General features: G+C 40.3%; 1 protein-coding gene across 5 annotated transcripts in view; it reads right to left on the reverse strand.

Annotated features, from left to right (window-relative positions):
* SRRM1 (serine and arginine repetitive matrix 1) overlaps positions 1-18,615 on the reverse strand; it is a 42,091-nt gene extending 23,476 nt beyond the window's left edge. For 3 of the 5 annotated variants that reach the window (XM_060784414.2, XM_060784413.2, XM_060784415.2), the window contains exons 1-8: positions 18,515-18,615; positions 9,636-9,725; positions 7,561-7,683; positions 5,271-5,441; positions 2,723-2,835; positions 2,209-2,409; positions 1,023-1,223; positions 484-603 (exon numbers count right to left, since the gene is read on the reverse strand). In XM_060784414.2, coding sequence (XP_060640397.2) covers positions 484-603; positions 1,023-1,223; positions 2,209-2,409; positions 2,723-2,835; positions 5,271-5,441; positions 7,561-7,683; positions 9,636-9,725; positions 18,515-18,535 — 1,040 coding nt within the window. In that variant the 5' untranslated portion in view covers positions 18,536-18,615. Of the gene's footprint in view, positions 1-483; positions 604-1,022; positions 1,224-2,208; positions 2,410-2,722; positions 2,836-5,270; positions 6,501-7,138; positions 7,267-7,560; positions 7,684-9,635; positions 9,726-18,514 lie in introns of those variants that run through there. The other 2 variants (XM_060784417.2, XM_060784416.2) reach the window with 2 other exon arrangements.
* Positions 18,616-22,744: the final 4,129 nt, after the last annotated feature.

Genomic DNA, 22,744 nt, shown 5'->3' on the forward strand with positions numbered 1-22,744 from the left:
CGGACTCTGCTCCCGGCTTGACCCTATTATAAGCCGAGGGAGGCTTTATCAGCCCATAAAAAGGTCTGAATAGCTCGACTTATCTATGGTACTTCAGATATTTTGTAAAGGATTGGGAGTTCCATCAAGACTTAGACTGCAACCTATAAATGTTTAAGTAGCTAGCACATGGAAAATAAAATGTGAAAATAGCTAATTGGATTACCAGCAACTGATAGTTTAAAAAATCAGAAAATTATGAAGAAATTACACCCTTTTAGTCTTATTTCTATTTAGTTTTCACACTGCAATCCTGATCTCTGTCCATCAAAATTTTAAACATGACTACTTTTGTGATGGCAAACAAGGAAATCATTTCTCACTTCTTCCCAATCAAAACCATTTTTATGAATCAAACTAACAAAAATTAGCACCTTCATAATATTACTTAATACTTTTAAGTTCAAATACTAGGGATACTAGCTGTCAATGAAGGATTCTTACCGTCTCACAGGAGATCTGCTTCTTCTGTGTCTTGGTGGCGGTGGAATACGCCGTGGTGGGGTTCGCCTCCGAGGAGATGGTCGCCGTCTTGGGCTAGGCCGCCTTCTTGGTGTGTAAGACCTTTCAATGCAATTCAGGAAAAATTAGATAGTAAACAGCTACTTCCTTATTTATAAAATCAAAGCTTTGCTAAATCTGTATGGAAAGATATTTTTATATCTGTGAGGAAGCCAACATATGATCACATGGAGTTATAAAAAAATCTTGGCACCATGCACTAAAAGGTGCATAATACAGAAAGAGCTGCTTCCCAGAGTGCTTCATAACTACATGCCCGAAAACGCTTTCAGATTATAATAGGGCAAAGAGGGACTGCTCAACCTGGATGAAGAAACGCACCCAAATTCACAAGGAAACCGAACTATTCGTCTCCATATAATTATAAAAGAAAATTGGTGACTGAAGCTTCATACAATGTAAAAACTGGCTGTAAACTAAGAAAATTATATTTTAAGTTGGGTGAAAAATTATCCTCTGACCTGGATCGTGATCTGTGGCGCCTTCTTGGCCTTGAATGAGATGGAGAGCGAGAGCGAGACTTTGACCTCGACTTGGATCGGGATGGAGATCTTGGACGAGTCTTCTCTTTTTCTTTCTCTCTTTCTTTCTTTGAAATTCTTTCTGGTGATACTTCCTTGGTGTCTGGCATGGGCTCAATTTTTGGGACTTTCAAAATATCACTATTTAAATAAATATTTGAAATTCAACCATGGCCCTTTACTGAAGATGATTTACAGGCTACAGTATGCAAAGATTTACCAAATCACTATTATCGTTACATCTAGGATAGACTATTACAACACGCTCTACATGCAGTTGCCTTTGAATATTGTTTGGAAGCTTCAAATAGTCCAATGACAAACAGCCAGATTAATAACTGGAATGGCATAAGGGAGCACACAACTCCCATGTTGAGTCAGCTCTACTGGTTGGCAGTTTGCTACCCAGCACAATTCAAAGTGCTGGATTTGGCTTATAAAGCCCTAAATGGCCCCGGCCCAATCTACCTGTCTGAATGCATCTCCCTCTATGAACCACCGCAAAGGTTAAGATCTTCCGGGGAGGCCCTGCTCTCAGTACCACCACCGGCGCAATTGGCAGGGACGAGAGAGAGGTCCTTTTCAGCGACTGCTCCTCAACTATGGAACTTGGCTGTGGGACCAAGCCTTTTGGACAATGCAATAAGGCAGCAATAGAACCTTTACCCTGCCAACTGGATTTGATATGGATGATTTGGGACAGTTTTAAACAGTTGGCTTTAACGCGAAGATACTGATTTTAGTATTTATGCATATTTATAGTTTGTTTTTGCACCGGCATTGAATGTTTGCTGTATGTATGTTGTGCTCTGCCCTGAGTCCTCTTCGGGGTAAGAAGTGCGGAATATAATTGTTTTAAATAAATACTAAATCTGTTTCTAGATCACAGTTCATGCCCAAATGTTATCAACTGCTATAACTGAGCACCATTTTCATTTTCCAGTGTCATCTAACTGTTTTCAATATATACTTACATAATGTGAATTAGCCAGAATGATATTATTTCAGTTTGATTTTTTTGGCGTAACAGTAAATCTTTCTGAATCAGGCTCTAAAGTTTCCCACAGTCTTCCCATAGCATTTATGATGCTCCAAGAATAAAATAGCAAGCAACCATGCAAATTACCTAGTAGATGTGGCCTCTTGGATCAATGTTTCTTTTACTTTAATTGAAGGTTCTGGCTCAGGAGTCTCTTCTTTCTTTTCCGGTGGAGGGGTGACACTACGGCTTTTAGCTGTGTGATGTGGGGATCGTGAATGGCTGTGTTTTCTTTCCTTCCTGATAGGGGATGCCCGTCTTCTAGGTGATGGAGTCCTTGATTTACGTCTAGAATAACATTAACCGATGTTAAGCTGATTACTACATTTGAATAAGGCTTTATAACCAATCAAAAGACATTTTACTTTAAGAGTATTCATCCAATGGTTCCTCACCACTTCTAAATGTGAAAGATACCATGGTATTCAACACTAAACACAATGAAACTAAAATTAACATTTAGGGTGCAAGTCATAAAGCATTATCGTCTCAAAGACAAGCTTGATTATACAGTTCTTCTAGAACAGAATTCAGTAACTTCAGAATATGTTCTGTTCATACCACAGAATACAATACTAATTAGCACAGAAATACATAATACCTTCTAGGACTTCGAGATCGATCCCTCTTTTCCCTATTCTCTTTATCTTCCTTGTCTCTCTTATCCTTGTCTTCATCTTGTTTCTTCATTGAAGCCAATTTTTCCTGTTCAATCTGAAACAAATATTAACATGCCCTTAATTCAGAAATCTCGGTACAGAAATAAATATTAACTTATAATTCTGCTGCTACACTAACTAGAACTTCACTTTCTACAGCATCATGCAACAGTGGTAATGGAAGGCAGGCAAAATCTGCTGTTTCAATAATAATAGTAACAACAACAACTAAATACAACAACTTATTTATAGGCCACTCTATCTCCCCAAGGGAACTCAGGGCTGCTTCGAAATCGGGATCCTCAGCCTTTCAATTCTTGTAGCCACAGTTTGCACTGGTATTATTACATCAGCACAGTGTACCAATAGGATTCTGGTGTGTATTCTTAGCTAGTGGCTACTGGAAAATGCATTCCAGGCTTTGGAAATATTTAATGACGATCTTCAAAATGTTGACCATATTTCTAGGAAAATGAGCAGCACAATGGACATCTCCACTGATGTGTTGATTAAAACCTGGAGTAGAGTCACTGTCCCACTGACATGTCACTCAACAACTACCATTGCCACAAACATAAACCAACACTGAATGCTTTTATCATAGAGTAAATGAATACAAGATGCAGTGGGCTGCGTTTCAGAAAAAGAAACTGACAAAACCATTTCTGAGTATTTCTTGCCTAAGAAAACCTGAAATTCATGGTGATCTTGTCCTAAGAGTTTCTTAGTACGATTTACTCAGGAGCTGGCCATTGCCTCCCTCTAAGGGTGAAAGAATACAATCTATCTTTTAGCTGGCTTCCAGAGTTTCCAGAGCCCTAGGGTGGATTTATTATTTATTTACTTATTATTTTGCATATTTGCATCCTGTCCTTCTCACTCTCGGAGGGGGACTCAGGGCGGCTTCACAACAGGCTTTTTCATTCATGCCAACAACAGTAATACATGATGAAAGCAATTAAAACAATTTTAATGCTTTAATATTACCAAAACATTGTTTAAATCATGCAGGTTTGAAATCATAGTCCATGTCATTCCATTGCCATTCACACAAATTGGGTCTCATTCTAAATTGCTGCCTCTACTATTCAAACGCTTGATCCCATAGCCAGGTTTTGAGTTTCATTCTAAAGGATAAGAGAGGGCCAATTTACACTGACCGATACTCTGAGTGAAGAGAGGAGGCTGCCATTTCATGTCCCTGTGCCACCCGAGCCCAGGAAACATGGGATAATAGTGGGGACATTTGTGGCTGGTTCTGTTTTGGAACCGATCCATTGGTTCTCACAGGCCCAAAATCAGGAATAGTTCAAATTCTATCCCAAAATTTGGACTTCCCCCAAATGCGGTGCAAGGTGTCCTTGCCTCATGTTAGCCCAAATTAGCCTCGTTCAGTATCTGGCCAGCAAAGGGCTGATCCAGCTCTACACTGACCAAAGCATTCAAGCCAGACATGGCCCTAATTAAGCATTCAAGCCATTACATCATGCCAGAGGCAATTTTTAATTACTGTATATACTCAAGTATAAGTCGACCCGAATATAAGTCGAGGCACCTAATTCTACGACAAGAAACTTGGAAAATGTATTGACTCGAGTATAAGCTGAGGGTGAAAAATGCAGCTGCTACTGAAAATCATCAGTAGGTTAAACGTTTTTGTGTATTTACATAAAACTGTAATTTAAGATAAGACTATCCAACTCTGATGAAACCATTATTCTAATCTTCTTCAATGCCAATGTGTTTACGTATCCTTCCAATAATAATAGAGTAAAATAATAAATGTAATAATAATACATAGAGTAAAATAAACGTAATAAAATAGTACAGTAAAATAATGTAAAGGTAATAATAATAATAATAAATAGAGTAAAATAATAAATGTAATAAAAATACTAATAATGGAGTAAAATAATAAATAACCTTGACTCAAGTATAAGCCTAGGAAAACTTTTTTAGCCTAAAAAGGGGGCTGAAAACTAGGCTTATACTCGAGTATATACAGTACCTGAATTTTTAAATAAATTTTAGCTCATTCGTTATTATTCACTTATATCCAATCTCCACACACACACACACATTGGGACTCAAGGTAACTTACAAATTGTGCAGGGAGTGGCAGTGAGAAATTTAAAGCATTTACAAAAACATAGGTTAAAAACAAAAGCATGCAACCTCCTTCAAGAAAAGCATCCTAAAGCCTATACTATAGGGAGATACCAGACTTTAGCTCACAACTCCAACTCCAACTCCACATGAGCTCCAACCCCCATATTAATAAAACAGTTAACAGACCACTCTATAATATGTGTGATAAAGGAGCTTTGTGCTCAAATTTATTTGTAACACATGTTGGCTTTATGCTTAACAGAGTTTATTTAGGTCCCCATCATACCCATCTTTTTACCAGGGAAATTATTCCCAATTAGACCCTCCTAAGCCATTATACAAAATTACGCATCAACTTATCAGCTATATGAAAAGTGCTACCTGTCTCTGTTTTATCTCTTCTTTCTTCAGTTCCAAAAAAGCAGATGGAATACCAGCAATGTTCTCTTGTGCACTCAATAGCAACGGCCACAGTTCTCCCATAAACTCTCTAGCATTTTTCCCATTCAAAAACCCAGTCAAGTTGATTTGCATCATTTTCGAATCTGGATTCTGCAAAGAGATATGACAGGAAGAGATACCGGTTATTTGAAAAACAAAACCAGGTAAGTCATTTTAATTTTGCCTCAATCTTCTACCATGGGGCTAGAGTATGCTATGCTCACTAACAGTTTTTAAAACTTGCCCTAAAGGTTGCTCAATAATATAGTTCCAAGAGATACCATATTTCTTTTGCTATACCATTACGTTTGAAGTGGCCTGTTAATCCTTTGTGGATTTCATAAATATTTTGGTCTGTGCAGCCATTACAACTGAGGCTATAAATTTGGTGCTGCGACATCACAATGGTTTGTGTTAAGTGTGTCTTTGTAATTAACGTTCTAAGCATTCTTCCCCAATATTCTTTGGTGCTGATGCTTAAATTCTTTTTTTGTAATGGTCAAAAGCTGTACAGGTAACATTAAAAGAATCATCACATAAAATACACTCAATGTCCTGCTATGAAAACTGAACAAGAATTTATGCATGCATTGTCTTACTTTCTCCAGAAAACAATTCTAAGACCTCATCAACTAGCTTACAAAATAAAAGCTGCTCTATTATTTAAATGAGAATTATGTAATGCCCACAAAGGATTAAGAGGTCAAGAGTGGCTCACAGTACAGGTGGACATATTCGTTCTAACATTGTTGGTCAAAGCAACAAGGTCCATATAACAAGCACAGCTCAACAGCACAAAGCAAGTACAGATTCCAGGTGTCTTCTGTTTCTTCTTGGAACTTGGGAGGGGTTTGGAATCGCCAAGTCCCCTGTAGAGAAAGATGTTCCCTTGGCTTGCTTCCGACTCCCTACTGCAACTCAACCACCTTGAGTTTAATGTTATACCATTTATCTAAATTGCAAAAGACGAACAAGCAATAATGAGTACACAACCACAAAAAGGAAAAATTGTTTTAAAAGTTCTACGTTAAAATCATGCTTTCTATGAAAGGGATCAAAACTGAATATTTAGGTTGCATTACAATAATATATACTAGCAAATTACTACTTAATATGAATTCTTACTTAACTTAGTTGATCCCTTAACATCTTTTGGCCCAGTTGAATTTTCTGCACAGGTATAGAAAACATTGCAAATATGGATGTTTTAAACATAATCTCACATTCGAATATACAATGACTTTTTTGTTCCTTCCAAGAGCAATACATTTCTCAGTTGAAATGTCAACTGTTCAGTCAAATGATACAAGATGAATTATTTGGAAGAAAGAGTATAAAGTACGTATATTAGCACAAGAGCATTTTGTCAATAGCTAAAGAGAAAAGACTACGGCCTCGGGATGCAGCGGCAGACTAAGAAGAATAAAAGACAGAGTTTTTCATGAACTCTATCTCATTTATGTAGTTCATGATATATAACTTGGAACTACATCAGTGGGACAATTCAGGTCCACTACGATCAGACAGGCATCTTACCTCTGACTTAAGTGGGAGGTTTCTTGTACCTCTAAGCTTTCTTTCTATATTGCCCTACAGTATCATCCCTCCCCACCTTGGCTGAAAACATCCATAGATCTAAAAACAGTAAGTATCTACTAAATGTCTCTTACCAATTTAGAACTGCCCCTCATGCTTTACAGTTAATCTGATTTAATTCACAACAATTTAAAGAGCAGTGTAAAGGTTTGCCCAATTGCTTTTCTGCTGGATGCTTTTGTCTTTTTTTCCGGTCACTTTACACAACTCACCTCCAAACACACACTGCATCATCAAGGGAGTTGGTCAGAGCGACATTGGACACTCACTCTGCTGTGACCTAATAAGGTGATGGTGCTATACTTCAGACGCAAGGAATAACTTCCATTTTGGTTCAGGCCTTTTAAATCATAAATCACATCATCATTAGAAAATTGCTGTCAAAGTAGCTTAACATGTAACAGCAAAATCAACACAGCAAGTCTTGATTTTTCACCTGAGCAGTTCTGCAAATTACGTACCTTCACTAAAACTGTCAACCTTAACAAAATGTTTTACAAAGTGATTTTTTCTCAATACATTCTGTAACAAAACCCTCCTAATTTCATCCATTGTTTTTGACAGAGTGTCACTTTCCACAGGATTACATAATACATTTATAAATATATAAATATAGCCACAGTAAAATCATTACCTTCACTTCCAGCTGGTTGAATATAAATTCAATTACCACATCATCTTCAAATCCAAGGATTTCTGTTACTCTTTTTGTTATCCATGGCTTGATTACTTCGAGGTTTACTTTGCTCATGTCCACCTGTATTGTCAGACAAAAACATCAGGAATTATATATATTCAAATCTCTTTTGTTCAGTTACTGTACACCTGTATGAGAACCTTGCAAGTAGAAGCAAGTCACAATGTTGTCACTAACTCACAACATTTTTATCCCTCTAAAGCAGGCATGCACAACTTGGCAGTAGAAAGGAGCTGAAATTAAATAGGTTAAACCCCTTTGGGCCGCAGATGGGTTTTTAGCGCCTCACTCGGGGTTTATGAAAGGACATCTCAGAGCAAGTAGCAAAGCTGAATAGTCTCAACTTCCCTTCCTCACCCTCATGGCAGGTTGCAATCGCCTTATGACGAAAAGGAGTGCCTCAGTTCTTGCCTCCACTGCCCTTCCTTTCTTGTTGCCTCTGTGGCTTCCTCTTCCAGAGGGGAAAAAAACACTAACTCTGCACTGTTCATTTCCCATGCTTGTATGGGAGAAACTTAGCTTTGCCACGAAGATCCCACAATAACTTCATGGTGATTCTAAATTTCTCCATCATAACTGAGGGAAATGGATGACATGCAGTTGAGAGTTTTGCCACTGGACGAGAAGATGACAGAGGCAAAGAAAAAGAAAGAGGTGAAAACTAAGGCACTTCTTCTTTAGCACCTCCCTCTCCCTCTAAAACAGCTGACCTAGTGTTAAATTTTAACATAACCCGGAGCCCAAGATTCTACTCCCCCACCTTGCCGAAAAACGCCCGATACCCCTTAAAATTTCATCACCGTTCCCCACTACTCTAACCTGAGCCCAACAGTCTGCCCAGGTCATATTTCCAATCGAGACCAGCACTTCCAATGTCCTGATCAGTGGTGTCCACTTTGCCACAAATTGTTTGGAAACTTTAGTGTATGGAGAAAAATTTTACCACGTAGAGGTAAAATGTTTGGAGGGAATGACAGTTTCCAACTGCTACTCTGCTGTTGTGCTGCATGTGACCTCCTTCTCTAAGGCTTAGACTCAGAGCACTGCAGGCCACACCAAAGACTTCTAAGGGCTGCATCCGGCCCCCGGATCACATGTTGTCCAGGCCTGTTCTAAACTGATACTCTAGCACTGCTATGAATTACCTATGTAAATTTATTTATTTTATTTACTGTATTTTTACCTCCCTCTATCTCAACCCCGAAGAGGACTCAGATCGGCTTGAAATTGGCAATAATTCAATGCCACATTAACATATGACAAACAAAATACAATATACATTGTGCATTAAATCGTGAAAAAATAAAAAACACTAACATGTAACTACATAAATAAGCTGTGGAAACATTACACACAGACCAAAAATCATAATCCAGAAGTCAAGAAACATTGTCAAGTAATATTTTCCTGAGAAATTATGCCTGAAATAGTTTCCTCTAAAATTAATTTGTCGTTATTTTATGCCCATGAATGTTTTCTGGGTTTTGTTTTTGCCTTGACTGAATTAAATATTTAAAACTTTTTCTTTATTTATACCCTGCCAACTCAAGTTTGCACCAGTATTGCAAACCAACACTTGTACTAATCACAGTTTAAAGAAACACTTTAAAGCTAGGCTGTTTATGTATAATCCTAATCCCAAATTAGTGAATTCAAAACCCTAACATCTATATCAAGAGAAGGTGAAATGCACAATTATGGCTGGATGTGACACCCCCTACTAACACCCCCCTCCCCCTCCCCCGAAATATGGTTTTTAATCACTTTTAGATCATAATTACTACATATTGTAGATGTAAAAAAGAACATCAATGTGTAAGTTTTCAAAACTATAGTCTTCTGATTAATTCCAGGTTTGTTAGTGGCGGACTTTTTTTCTTTACATTTTTGGGAGCTTATATGGCCCCAGGGGTCCTGGAGCAGGAAAATTAAATTTGTCATATTGCAATTTCCCATTCAAAATATTTTTCTAAAATCTGTTTGAATAACAAAATGTTAAAAATTGAACATACCTTCTTTTCTAGGCATTCTGCAAATTTTAGTTGCTTTAGTAGCTTCTTCTGTTTGTTGCTGAAGCGGTTGTCCTGTTCTGCGCTTGTCCCCTATAAGGACAAAAACATCAAATTTATTTAATTTTAATAAACATTAAACTTTCCCGTAATACAGACATCCAAGTGGTAATTAGGTCAAAAACAGCCTATAGAATACTTTGAAAACACACATTTCTAGACAAATGTATGCTGAAGACACCTGAAAGGGGACAGCAGCCTCCGCACAATGAAAGTTAAATATGACCCCACATCTTGACACAACTCAATCATCTTGAACTTTATACTGCATTTAATAATAATACCTAAGTATGAGATTTCAAATGCTGTATGAACACATCTAAAACGTTTATCATTCTATGATGTTATTTTAATGTGTAAGACTAAAGAAATAGCCTATACTTCTGCAAAATAAGATAAAGCAACTACATTACACAATCTGGTAATAAATCATTTGGAAAGCTGCATATACTATTGCAGAGCAATGCCTGTAAATGTGAATGTGTAAATTCAAAGTATATGCACTAAAATTAAGTTCTTTACTTGCTGGATTTGGGATAGCCAAACACGTGGATATCAGTGATGCCATTTTAAAGTTGAAACCATGTACTTGTTTGATATGCTTTAATAATTAAAGTTTCACTTAAATTAATGGAAAATACTTTCATAACAAACTTGCTACTTGTTCCATGGTTAATTTTTATAGAAATATAGGCAGTTACTTCATAATTAAGAACAGGGGTGAGACAACAGGAAGTGATAGAAATCTACCCCTCAGAAGGGAATTTCACTCCTGAAAAAGGTATTGTGGGAGGAAAGTTGTCTCCACTGAATCCTTGTTTCCACAAAAGCCAATGTTTTCAAAATCCAATTATCAAAGGGACAGAAAGTGAGGTGAAATCTTCTCAACTGGGGCACAGACAACAAAGGAAACACCGTAGGGGTGTTAACACTTCCCTATGCTTTCCAAAACTTACAGTATATTTTTTTGGCTGGAGTTACACTTAAATGCTCTGACTTACATACAAATTCAACTTAAGAACAAGCCTACAGAACCTATCTTGTTAGTAACTTGGGGACTTGCCTGTACACTTAAGAATCGAGAAATATCACAAATCTGCCAAACTATCTGCCCCTCCTCCAAATCTAGTAGGGACTACATACAATAAAGTATGCAAATTACAAGCTTTTGGATTATTTATGAAAAAAAATTACTACTGCTTTTTAACTTCCAGATGTAATTCATTACAAGCTATCTCTTTACATGGAGGGCACCAAAAAAAGCAAAACAAAAATCTTTTTCTAAGCAAGTGTGATCTCCAACGTCCAAACGAACTCTTTATCAAATGAAACATTAATCATGTTTCTCAACACTAACTGCCCGAAACACATTTATCCTATTAGTCACCTCAATATAGTACTCTGAACTTCTAATAAGCAATCTAGATTCATCACCAACACTAAAACTTTTGGTGTTCGCGGGGGTTTGCTTCCACAATTCCCTGAAGATACCAAAATCTGTGGACATTAAAGTTCAATCACATGTGGAGTAGCAAAATAGCAAAATCAACACTGGCATTTTGGAATTAAAAAAATATTTTCAAGCCCTGGGTGGTTGTATCCATGGGTGCAGAGGGCCAACTGTATGATCAATAACATTGTTGGCTGTGTAATGACCACATTCAGGAGGCCTTTTTTAAATGAAATGAAGACAAACAATGAAACTAGCACTCAGCTTATTCATCGGGGTAAATACGGTGGCACACCTACTATACTGCTCAAGAAGTGAACTGGCACAGGTTGACTTAACAGGTTGTGAGGAGCTAGATTTCCGATCATCTACCATGAAATCAATTACACAGAGGAATGCTGTCTGTTTATCACCTGAAATGGTGCCAGGTACCACTATAGTCCTGTAAGGTTCTTATTTAGGGGAGAAAACAGTTAACCATCCCAAAAACCTATATACTAAACATGCATGCCCATCAGTGGTTAAGATTCAGCTGGAAATACAAAACCTGTCAAAACTGCTTTTGATTTGTTTCCTTTTGATCAAAACAAAAGGAATTTACTTTTGGTTCTGAAAATCATAAAATCATGGAGTTGGAAGAGACCACGCGGGCCATCCAATCCAACCCCATTCTGCCAAGAAGCAGGAAAATCGCATCCAAAGCCCCCCGGCAGATGGCCATCCAGCCTGTTTAAAAGCCTTCAAAGAAGGAGCCTCCACCATCCTCCAGGATAGCGGGTTCCACTGCTGAACAGCTCTCACAGTTAGAAAATTCTTCCTAATGTTCAGGTAGAATCTCCTTTCCTGGCGTTTGAAGCCATTGTGCCATTGTTCCATTGTGTCCTAGACTCCAGGGCAGCAGAAAACAATCTTGCTCCCTCCTTCCTATGACTTCCTCTCACATCTTTATACATGGCCCTCATCATGTTTCCTCTCAGCCTTCTCTTCTTCAGGCTAAACATGCCCAGCTCTTTAAGATGCTCCTCAGAGGGCTTGTTCTCCAGACCCCTGATCATTTGAGGCCCCTCCTCTGGACACATTCCAGCTTAGAGTCAACATTTCCCTTCAATTGTGGTGCCCAGAACAGGACATAGTGTGATTCCATGTGTAGTCTGACCAAGGCAGAATAGAGAGGTAGCTTGACTTGCCTGGATCTAGACACTATACTCCTATTGATGCAGGCCAAAATCCCATTGGCTTTTTAACCTGTTGCATGACATGAAACTACATGAACAAGCAAATAAGCAGTAAGAGAAACTGCACCTTATTGCTTATGTGGAAGGGGAAAAGGTTGTGTGACTGCTTCACAACTGGTAAGCTAGTAGTGCCCAGTTCAAAAGTGTTTACAGATATATTCCAGCAATTGGCACTCATTCTTGCTATCAGAAGACTTCATGATGTACTCAAAAAGTCAGACTGACACAAATCGAGAACAGTGTTGTGTAACTCTTGATCAAGGTCAGACTGGTGGCCAGCTGATAATATCTGTAAGTCAATATTAGTACTAAGTGGCAGCCAGCATTAATACTATTATGGCAAGGTTAGAGATAAAAAATACAAAAGAATACAAAATACAAAAGAAGAACATACATTATCCTAATACCACCAAACTGAATGGGGGTGAGGTGAGCAAAATTACTCAAGCAGAGTCCCAAACATTACTCCTGGTTTAGAATCATAGAGTTGGAAGAGATCTCATGGGCCATCCAGTCCAACCCCCTGCCAAGCAGGAGGAAAATGGCATTCAAAGCACCCCAGTTAATATACCCATACATGGTGCGGTGAATATGTTGAACAAAACATTTGGGTTTTCATATCATGTCTGTTACGTCTATAAACACATTGCCTATTATCACAAGTTTGCCTCTGTAACAGGCATGGGCGAACTTAGACCCGCCAGGTGTTTTGGACTCCAACTCCCACAATTCCTGGCCTCTGACCCTTTCCTTCCCCTCCCCTCATTTGCTTCAGGGGCCTGAGGCCAGGAATTGTGGGAGTTAGAGTCCTAAACAGTTCGGTCCCCACCTATCTCAACAATCGCATCTCCTTCTATAAACTCTAAGATCTTCAGGGGAGGCCTTCCTTTCGCTCCCACGTCCGTCACAAGTACGGTTGGTGGGGACAAGAGAGGGCCTGCTCGGTGATGGCCCCCCGCCTCTGGAACGCCCTTCCAAAGGAAATAAAACAGGCCCCATCCCTCCCCTCCTTCCGTAAGAGCTTGAAGACCTGATGGTTTCAACAAGCCTTTGAGAATGACCAGTTCTAGCTCATCTCCAAACATTGTTGAATATGGCCTTATACTTCCTATCTATTACCCTGGTTATCCCTGGAAGTGAGAAACCACAGACCCGTACCTGCTATTGTTACCTGTTGTAGAACTATACTTCTGTGATAAAACATCACTCTGGGACCACTCTGGTGGCCCCTCGACTCTGGAACTCACTTCCCAAGGACATCAGACATGCCCCAACTCTGGCAGTCTTTAGGAGGAGGCTGAAAACGTGGTTGTTCCAGCACGCCTTTCCAGAATAAGGAAAACCCTCAGCAATATGCCCTCAAAATGCACTTTACCACTCATTCAGGACTAACTGCTTTCCCTCATCTCTCTTTGAAAAGCCTATACCAGTTATATCCTACCTTGTTCATGCCCAGCATTATTTTTTAAATTTTAAACTATTACATTTGGCCTGCCATAGGTTTTTTATATGCGTGTGTGTTACTATTTTTTTTTATTTATGTGATTTATATTAATTGTATTGTATTGATATTTCTTATTGCTTTTGTTTATGCTGCTTGGCCTCATGTAAGCCGCACCGAGTCCCTGAGTTTACACTAGCCTTGGACCAGCCTTTTAACTGCTCTGAACACAGGAGGGTATTCACTAGAACCCGATTCGAACAGACAGATACAATGGTTAAACATGGAAAGTTTAACCAAGTTCCATATAATGAATGTTTCTGTATCTGTGGAGCAACAGAGGTAGAGGATATTACACGTGTACTGTATTGTATTGTATTTTGTACAACAAAGAGAGAAATCAATACCTCGGGCCATTCATCATACAGAACACTCACTGGGATCCCCATTTCAAAACTACATTCTTAATGGCTGGCCAGAATGCTAAGGTAACACACTAAACAGCCCTTTTCCTTTATAAAGCAACGCAGCTGAGAACTGTGTATCTGGAGGCGATTGGGGTAAACTGTAGGGGTGACGCAGATATCTGAAGTGGCTTGGGATTGTGTAATAGCTGGTCTATTTTAACCTTCATTTTTAATTTTTGTGGTATGAAATTTTATCTTGACATTTTAATGATATTTTTAGTTATCTTTTAACCTAATCAGGTTTGAATGTGTGTTGGTTCGCTGTTGTGGGGGTCTTGGGATGGTGATTGTTGTCTGTTTGTGCACGTTTCTGTTTTTAATGTTGATGCGGTCAATCGACTATTCAATAACCTTTGTTTGCTTGCTCTGAACAGACAGGATTATTTTTAATATATTTGTGTTATTGTGATAATTTTATGCTACTGTTGTTTTGTTAATTTTATGTCATGCTGTTTACTCTGTATGTTTTGGTGATGTTACTTGGAAACCGCCCTCAATCCCCCTCGAGGAGATAAGAGCGGTATATAAATAAAGTTTTATTATATTTTATATAATATACATTATATTTTATTATGGAGCCCCCAGTGGCGCAGTGGGTCAAACCCCTGTGCCGGCAGGACTGAAGACCGACAGGTCGCAGGTTCGAATCTCAGGAAAGCGTAGATGAGCTCCCTCTATCACAGTGTTTCTTGACCTGGGGGTCGGGACCCCTGAGGGGGTCGCGAAGGTGTGTCAGAGGGGTCGCCAAAGACCATTAGAAAACACAGTATTTTCTGATAGTCATGGGGATTTCACGTGGGAAGTTTGAGCGAATTCTATCATTGGTGGAGTTCAGAATGTTCTTTGATTGTAATGAACTATAAATCCCAGCAACTACAACTCCCCAAAGTCAAGGTCTATTTTCCACCAGTGTTCACATTTGCGCATATTGAGTATTTGTGCCAAGTTTGATCCAGATCTACCATTGCGTGAGTCCACAGTGCTCTCTGGATATAGGTGAACTACAACTCCCAAACTCAAGGTCAATACCCACCAAACCCTTCCAGTGTTTTCCGTTGGTCATGGGAGTTCTGTGTGGCAAATTAGGTTCAAATCCATCGCTGGTGGAGTTCAGAATGCTCTTTGATTATAGGTGAACTATAAATCCCAGCAACTACAACTCCCAAATTACAAAATCAATCCTCCACCAACCCTACTATCATTTACATTTGGGTGCATTGGCTATTTGTGCCCAGTTTGGTCCAGTGAATGAAAATACATGTTGCATATCTGATATTTACATTACGATTTATAACAGTAGTAAAGTGATTGTTATGAAATAGCAACAAAAACAATGATATGGTTGGGGGGGTCACCACAACAGGAGGGACTGTATTAAGGGGTCATGGCATTAGGAAGGTTGAGAACCACTGCTCTATCAGCTCCAGCTCCTCATGCGGGGACATGAGAGAAGCCTCCCACAAGGATGATAAAAACATCAAATCATCCGGGTGTCCCCTGGGCAACGTCCTTGCAGACGGCCAATTCTTTCACACCAGAAGCGACTTGCAGTTTCTCAAGTCGCTCCTGACACAACAGGTCATTTGTCTCCCAATATTTTTTGCCCAATTTTTCATACAGTTTTAATTCCTTCCATCTCAATTGCCCATTTTAAAAGTTTGTCATAAATTTTTGTGACATTTTTCTTTTCTGTTTTGATCAGTTGGTCCCAAAATTCCTCCCTATTGTTAAATCCTACTATTTTGTCTTGTTTAAATATGTCCCTTATTTGTAAGTATTGGAGCCATGTTAAGTTCTTATATACTTCGAGTTCGTCTTGTGGTCTTAAATCAAAATTATTATTGCTCTTTATTAGCAATTCTTTATATGTCAGCCAGGTCCTCCATCCCAACAGTCTCCTTTGTTTTGCTTCTATCGGGGATAGCCATAGAGGGGTTTTTGTGTAGAAATATCTCTTATATTTATCCCAGACTTTTATCAGGGCTGATCTAATAAAATGATTACCTTTTTTTTTTCAATTTTTGTTTTCTCATACCAGATATAGGCGTGCTAGCCCACGCTCAGGTCAAATACTTCTAGTGTCGATATGTTTTCTTTCTTTAGGGTCTTTAACCCACTTCAGTGCACACGCTTTGAAATAGCTTTGAAATCAGGCAAGCCGAATCCTCCTCTGGTTTTCTTATCAATCATAATTTTAAATTTTATAATATAAAATTATTTTTCTACCCAACCTCCATCTCCCCAAAGGGACTTGGGGCGGCTTACATGGGGCCATGCCTAGACAACGCACAGTTAAAAACAGAACAACAAAATATAAAACAGCATAAAAACAATATCATAAACAATAAAAGCAAACATTATTCTTGGCTTCTTGCCGTTCCAAATAAATTTTGATATGTCTTTATTCCATTTTGACATTGCATATTATAGGTAAGTTTTAGAAGAGATATAGAAGTTTAGGGAGTGTGCTCATTTTTATTATAGCTATTCTCCCCAGTAGTGATGAATTTAAATTTTTCCAATTAATTAGATCTTTTTTATATTTTTCCAAGTCTTTTCATAATTATTTTTGAAGAGTTAAGCATTCCTTGCTGTTAACCAGATTCCTAAATATTTTATTTTTGATCTTATTTGATAGCCAGTCTTATTTTGTAATTCTTCTTGATTATTTTTGGACATATTTTTGGTTAGTATCACTGTCTTTTTTCTGTTTAATTTGAATCCTGCTACTTTTCCAAACTCTTCCAATTTGTTTAAGCAGTTTTGTATGTTTTTGTTGGAGTCTTCTACTATACAGATGATGTCATCGGCATATGCCCTTGTTTTATATTTCTGTTTGACTATTTTCATGCCTTTCACCTCGTGGTCATCTCTAATAAAATGCGATTTGTTGTTGTTCATTCGTTCAGTCGTCTCCGACTCTTCGTGACCTCATGGACCAGCCCACGCCAGAGCTCCCTGTCGGCCGTTACCACCCCCAGCTCCTTCAAGGTCAGTCCAGTCACTTCAAGGATGCCATCCATCCATCTTGTCCTTGGTTGGCCCCTCTTCCTTTTGCCTTCCACTTTCCCCAGCATAATTGTCTTCTCTAGGCTTTGCTGTCTCCTCATGATGTGGCCAAAGTACTTCAACTTTGTCTCTAGTATCCTTCAATGAGCAGTCGGGCTTTATTTCCTGGAGGATGGACTGGTTGGATCTTCTCGCAGTCCAAGGCACTCTCAGCACTTTCCTCCAACACCACAGCTCAAAAGCATCGATCTTCCTTCGCTCAGCCTTCCCTAAGGTCCAGCTCTCACATCCGTAGGTTACTACAGGGAATACCATGGCTTTGACTAGGCAGATCTTGGTTGCCAGTCTGATGTCTCTACTCTTTATTATTTTATCGAGACTGGACATTGCTCTCCTCCCAAGAAGTAAGCGTCTTCTGATTTCCTGGCCACAGTCTGCATCTGCAGTAATCTTTGCGCCTAGAATGTCTGTCACGGCCTCCACGTTTTCTCCCTCTATTTCCCAGTTGTCAATCATTCTTGTTGCCATAATCTTGGGTTTTTTTATGTTTAGCTGCAACCCAGCTTTTGCGCTTTCTTCTTTCACCTTGATTAGAAGGCTCCTCAGCTCCTCCAATAAAATTATTACCATTACCATAAAATAAAATGATTACCATTACCATAAAATGATTACCAATTCTCTCACACCAGAAGCGACTTGTAGTTTCTCAAGTTGCTCCTGACACGACAAAAATGTTTATTATTATTATTATAAAACACCTGGAGGGCCCAAGTTCGCCCATGTCTGCTCTATAAACTATCACTCAAAAACGTATCAAGTTTGCTCAGGCCTAGAAATGTCTAGATTTCCCCCCAGGCGTTTTGGATTTCAACTCCCACAATTCCTAACACCCAGTAGAAGGGGGGGGGGGTAGAGAAGTGGGCCTAGGCCTGCTATAGATCCAATGTAGCGGGCCGAAAGGGCCTGGTGGGGAAAAGGTGCCCGTTTTGCACTCCCGTCACGTGGGCCTGATCTGCGAGGCGCGTTACTCTACCCTCCCTGCGCGGCCGCCATTTTTTCCGCCTGCCTCGTCTCCCTCACAGGCCAAGGCCGCGCGCGGGAAGAAGGCGGCGGCCAGCGGCAAGGGAGCCACCTCAGGCGAAGGTAGGGAAAGCCGGTCAACCGGCGCTCCGACGCTGCCTAAAACAGGCACCCGCCCCAACCGAACCCTCAGCACTTACGCGGAAGAAGCCCGCGTCCATCTTGACTCCTCCTTCCCGGCCGCACAGAGCGCGCTCTGCTGCTGCGTCCCGGCATGCACAGCGCACAATCCAAACCCCTCCTTTCCCCCCCGCCGTCACAGCGCTTGCAACGGAATGGCCCTGTCACGCCCTGACGTCACCGGCAAGAGGCGGGAGGGAGAGCAGGCAAGCCGTCCAGCCAATCGGCGGCTCGGCTCTCGAGCACTCAATCAAACGCAGCGTCGGGGGGGGGGACGGGGGAGGGAGAATGGAAGTTGAGGAAAGTCTGGCCAAGAGAGGGCGCCTTCGGGTTTCACTCAGGCCCCGCCCACATCTTCTTCTTCTTCTATATACATAAAAATGTAATGTCCGTTTGTGGGATTGACAGAACTCAAAAACCACTGGATGAATTGACACCAAATTTGGACACAAGACACCTAACAACCCAATGTATGTCCTTCACTCAAAAAAATTGATTTTGTCATTTGGGAGTTGTAGTTGCTGGGATTTATAGTTCAAGCACGCTTGGTGGGGACACAAGACAGGGCCTTTTCCGTGGTGACCCCGTCTCTGGAACACTCTCCCCAAAGATCTTAGACAGGCCCCTACCTTGGAGTCTTCAGAAAGAATTTGAAGACCTGGCTGTTCCGATGTGCCTTTCCCAATTAGGAAATCTCCAATACCAAGTCCCAGAAGCACTGTATTAGAATTAAGATTGCCGCACACTGCACTTACCCTATAATCCTTACATATCACCTGTCACATCAGCACTTTTTAATCCTGTACCCTTTACTCTGGCCCGGCCTAGTTTTATCCTGTTTGATGTATTGTTTATTGCTTGTTGTTTTGTTGTTTTAATACTGCTTTAATTGTTTTATTTGCTTTAAGTGTATTGTTATGTTGTGTATTGAGGCCTTGGCCTTTGTAAGCCGCATCGAGTCCTTCGGGAGATGCTAGCGGGGCACAAATAAAGTTTAATAATAATAATAACATACAGTCAAAGAGCATTTTGAACCCCACCAACGATAGAATTGAACCAAACTTGGCACACAGTTTTCCCATGAGCAACAGAAAATACTGGAAGGGTTTGGTGGGCATGGACCTTCAGTTTGGGAGTTGTAGTTCACCTACATCCAGAGAGCACTGTGGGCTCAAACAATGATATATCTGGACCAAACTCTACATGAATACTCAATATGCCCGAATATGAACACAGATGGAGTTTGGGGGAAATAGACCTTGACATTTGGGAGTTTTAGTTACTGGGATTTATAGTTCACCTACAATCAAAGAGCATTCTGAACTCCACCAATGATGGAATTCAACCAAACATGGCATACAGGACTTCCATGACCAACAGAACACACTGGAAGGGTTTGGTGGGCATTGACCTTGAGTTTGAGAGCACTGTGGACTCAAACAGAGAGCACTGTGGACTCAAACAATGATGGATCTCGACCAAACTTGACACAAAAATTCCATATGCCCAAATATGAACACAGATGGAGTTTGGGGGGAATAGACCTTGACATTTAGGGGTTGTAGTTGCTGGGATTTATAGTTCACCTACAATCAAAGAGCATTATGAGCCCAACCAACGATAGAATTGGGGCAAACTTCCCACACGGAACCCCCATGACCAAGAGAAAATACTTAAGGCCATCCAGTCCAACTCCCTTCATCAGGGCAAGAAAACCACGGGACGAATTGTCGCCAAATTTGGCCACAAGACACCTACTAACCCAAGGAGTGACCATCACTTAAAAAAATTGAATTTGTCATTTGGGAGGTGGAAACAAGGGTTGGAGATAAAGCTTCATGGGGACACTTTTCCCCTTGATAATAATGATTTTCTCTTCCTAGCAGTAGATTTATTTCACTTCCTTGTTGATTCAGCCCCCTTCTTAACTATAACTTGTTTGTAAGTCAGATGTTTGTAACTCGGGGATTCCCTGTACTGTTGGAAATAGCAACCTCCCAAGCCTTTCACTGCTGATTTGTTAATGTATATATTTGCTAACCTGTATTCTGTGTATATGTTGTTTTGCCAGTTTGACTTACCTCTTTGTAGTTGGAGGAATTACAGACATGTGATTGTACTGAGCATGTTCAGACTCAGAACTACATTTTTGTATGCAGTTTGCATTAGACCTCAGTTTAGGTTGATGCATGTATGTGTTGGGTCTTCAATGAAAGCAGCTGCTGTTTGAACTTTAATAGATACCGTATGGCTTATGGATTTCAGTGAGTACAGCTATACCTCTAAAGACTATGGACTATTGATAGAATGGTACCCTGTGTATTCAAAACAGAGAGAAGAAATTACATCCTATTTATAACGGAACTTTAATAAGAAACGTGCCTGTATGGTAAATTAATACTAGTTGTTTATGAGTAAACAACATATGTTATTTTTCAAAGAAGACTGGATTTTTTTATCTCTGAGTGCATATTTTAACTAAGAGGTTTCAAGGGAGTGTATAGAAGAAAGAAACAACCATCCTCTGCTTACCCAATATATTTTTTGTAGTGTCATGTCTTTATCTTTGGCAGTTTAAAGACATGGTTCTTCAGTTTAACAGCTGAGTTACCTGTGTGCCATTACATGAATGCTTGTGAATGTCACTTGTTCAAAGAGTTGACTTCTAACAAGGTCATGCTTTTCTTGACTAGTGGTTTTCAAAAGGTGGTCTCCACATGTTCATGGAGATTCACATTTGCCAAATGGATGTGACCACGTGTTTACCTTTTCGATAAGGTTATGGTGCACTTATTTCCAATAGGTTATGGCAGTTCCAGTATGTACAGCATGTTCATTTTATATATCTGGTTTTAAATGTTGATATATTGTATTTTACTTGCTATATGGCACCATTGTGTGCTGTTTGTAAGCCACCTGAGTCCCTATGGGAGATGGTGAGGATATAAATAAAGTTTATTATTACTACTATTATCTATATAAATAAAAATGTAATGTTCGTTTGTGCTATTCACAGAAGTCAGAAACCAGTGGGGCAATTGACACCAAATTTGGACACTATGTCCCTAACAACGCACTGTATGTTCTCCACTCAAAAAACCAACGAAAACCAAAAGCAGAAAGGACTTCTAAACTGCATGTCCACAAAGGGGAAACTGCAGGTCTACAGAGACCCATGGCCATGCCCCCCCTCCTCCTCGCGGGGAAACAGCCGGCTGTTAAAGCCAGGCGCACGTGCACAGCCACATCCACACAAGCGAGTGTAGTGGAGGTGGAGGCATGCCGCATGCAGCCCCTTCTCTTTCCCTCCTATGTCAGGAGAGCAGTCTCCTCCTCCTCCTTTCCCTGTTGGGAAAGCAGCAGCAACGAAGCATCCACGCAAGGAAGAAGGGGAGGAGGAGGAGGGGAAGGAGGAGGAGGGGGAGGAGGCGAGGAAGGTCCACGATGCTTCAATGAAGGACCTTCCTTCTCTCCCTCCCTTCCCTTCTTTCCTCCCTTTCCTCCCTTTCCTTCCTTCCTTTCTTTCCTTTTCTTCCTTCTCCTTCCTTTCCTTCTTTCCCTCCTTGCCTTCCTTCCTGTCCCTCCTTCCTTCTTCCTTTCCTTCTTTTCCTCCCTCCCTCCCTTTCCTCCTCCTTTCCCTTTCTTCATTTCCTTCCCCTTCATTTCCTTCCCTCCCTCCTTTCTTCATCTCCCTCCTTTCTTTCCCTCCTTCCTTCCTCCTTCCTTCTCCTTCCTCCCTCCCTTCCTGTCCCTCCTTTTTTTCCTACCTTCCCTTCTTTCCCTCCCTTCCTTCCTTTTTCCTTCCTTCCTGTCCCTCCTTCCTTCTTCCTTTCCTTCTTTTCCTCCCTCCCTCCCTTTCCTCCTTCTTTCCCTTTCTTCATTTCCTTTCCCTTCTTTTCCTTCCCTCCCTCCTTTCTTCATTCCCCCTCCTTCCTTCCTCCTCCCTCCCTTCCTTCCTCCCTCCCTTCCTGTCCCTCCTTCTTTCTTTTCCTCCCTTCCTGTCCCTCCTTCCTTCCTTCTTCCTTTCCTTCTTTCTAAGATATAAATACAATATTAAATGGAAGGGCCAGTCAAGAAGTAACGAGAGAAGGAGGGGAAAAGGGAAGGAAGGAAGGAAGGAAGGAAGGAGAGGAGGAGGGAGGGAAAGAAGGAAGGAAAGAAAGAAAGATAGAGAAGCAAGGAAAGAGAGAAGGAAATAAAAAAAGTGAAAGGAAAAAGAGAGGGAAGGAAGGAGAGAAGGAACAAAAGAT

The sequence above is a fragment of the Anolis sagrei genome, chromosome X, assembly GCF_037176765.1.
Source record: "Anolis sagrei isolate rAnoSag1 chromosome X, rAnoSag1.mat, whole genome shotgun sequence".
Taxonomy (NCBI): domain Eukaryota; kingdom Metazoa; phylum Chordata; class Lepidosauria; order Squamata; family Dactyloidae; genus Anolis; species Anolis sagrei.